Source organism: Nymphalis io, chromosome 5 (genome assembly GCF_905147045.1).
Source record: "Nymphalis io chromosome 5, ilAglIoxx1.1, whole genome shotgun sequence".
NCBI classification, from domain to species: Eukaryota; Metazoa; Arthropoda; class Insecta; order Lepidoptera; family Nymphalidae; genus Nymphalis; species Nymphalis io.
Genome location: NC_065892.1, coordinates 5,142,172 through 5,144,187, shown reverse-complemented (window position 1 = coordinate 5,144,187; position 2,016 = coordinate 5,142,172). Strand labels below are relative to the sequence as shown.

At 32.0% G+C, this 2,016-nt stretch overlaps 1 protein-coding gene across 1 annotated transcript; it reads right to left on the bottom strand.

The window, feature by feature from the left end:
- Positions 1–1,010: 1,010 nt before the first annotated feature.
- LOC126768356 (uncharacterized) lies at positions 1,011–1,809 on the bottom strand. Its single transcript, XM_050486382.1, has one exon. The coding sequence runs from the start codon at positions 1,773–1,775 to the stop codon at positions 1,011–1,013; it is 765 nt and encodes a 254-aa protein (XP_050342339.1). The 5' UTR covers positions 1,776–1,809.
- Between the last annotated feature and the right edge of the window lie 207 nt (positions 1,810–2,016).

The window sequence follows — 2,016 nt, the reverse complement described above, 5'->3', positions numbered from 1 at the left end:
ATCGGGGTAATGAGAAGGTACACTCTGTGCATTTATATGCACTACATTAAAATTTCTAGTGAAACCGGAGAAAGTTGAATCTAAAAGAGAGTTTAGAGGAATAGAAGCACTATGAAAACTATCATCACTAGAGAGCACTGCGTCACTAAGATACTCACTATTGTCATTCGAGTCGCTTAAACTGAGAGTGTTTGAAATCATGCTGGTTATATTAACAACCAACTATTATATGTATGTATAAATTCTAAAAATAATAATAATTAAAATATATATATATATATACAAAGAGATAAAATAATAAAAATATATATGAATAAAAAAAAAAAAATATATATATATATATATATATATATATATATATATATATATAAGGTCTAACCAAGGCATATCTCTAACCCGCCAGCAGTATGTGAGATAGCATTTTAAAATTAATATTGAAAATACCAATCATATCATATATCATAATAAACAATAGGAGTGGATACAATTTTAAAGATTTAAGTGACACGGTAAAGAAAACAATAAAAAAAAAAAATAATAATAACTAAAAAAGCATACATCAGCATTATGAATAATTACACAACAAGTATCCACAAACTATAGAACTATTATAACAAGCTATTAAACTATCCCAAAAAAAAAAAAAAAAACAAGAAACATTTAAATAATAAAAAGGATATTAAAAAAAAAAAAAAGTACTAATTAAAGTAATACAAAAATAAGTGTAAGATATTTAATTACTACAGTAATTTGTACTAAAGAAAAAAAAAAAAAAAACTACGGCCAAAATGCAAGAGTCCAAAGCCAATCAACTACAATTAGCATGTAAACTTGTCAAACGTCTAATTGTTGACATTGTACCGACATGTCCATTAATTATAAATAATGAAAGTAAAAATAGAACAATATAGTATCTAACATAAATACAAAATACTAATCGAAGCTAAACACTAATGTTCAAAAGTATACGATATTAATTTAATGCTACAGTACGTCTAACAAAACAAAGCTTACTTTTTGACAGTTCTCTTGCTTCGAATAGCCTGTGTGGAACTGGTAGATTTAGCAATTGAGTCGACAGAACTGGTACTGGGAATAGCAGCAGGAATAGTAGCCAAAGGAAAATCATTCTGTGTGCATTTGATTGAATTAAGTTCAGCTGTTGTGACAATACGATGGCGCTTACCGTCTGACCCAGTAACAATAACGGCACCATCCTTCGTCCAGCATTTAGATATTCCGAACTTCCGTCTCGCAGCCATAAACAGTTCATGTCTCTCCTTAGTAAGGAATTCCGAAAGAGTCACACCCGTATTTTTGAGAGATGTTTTCGAGTACCAGATTTTAGTACGAAGCGACGCGTCATGAAATTTGACAAGAATAGCTCGAGGCTTATCTCGCGTGGATTGACCCAATCGCTGGCATCGGCTGAGCTTATCCATGGTAAGCTCGGGCAACTTGAGTTTATCTGATAAAACCCTCGACACCACAGTTGGTACATTCTCCTTTACTTCTTCAGGAATTCCATGCAAGAGGAGCATCTTCCTTCTACTTCGCATCTCCATTTGGTTGTATTGCTTTGATAGGAGTTCAACTTGCTTCTGAAGGCTCTCCAACGCAGTTAAAACAAAGACTCTAAATGTATTAAACTGAGCCGCTATGTTGGTGGTTGGACTTGATGCTGGGATAGAACTCTGAAGAGTCTTTTGAAATTCAGCCATCCGTGAGTTGAAGTGTTCAGTCAGGTCTTGAATTGAGTGCTTGATGGACTCCATAGTGCAAATGTGAATGTATTATATATTCTTTCAATGTTTCTGTTTATGGGGGATTTAATCCGTGTTATGGAGATTTAGCTGGCAGGTAGGGAACACTATTAGCACATTTGTATTAGTGTAATTATTGATCTTCCAATTTATTTAATTAAAATTAACAAGAGCTCTTATAAAACCGTGTTGTCTTTTATTTGACGTAAATTATTAAATTAAGTTACGTAGTATATAATGATTAATAAGTATG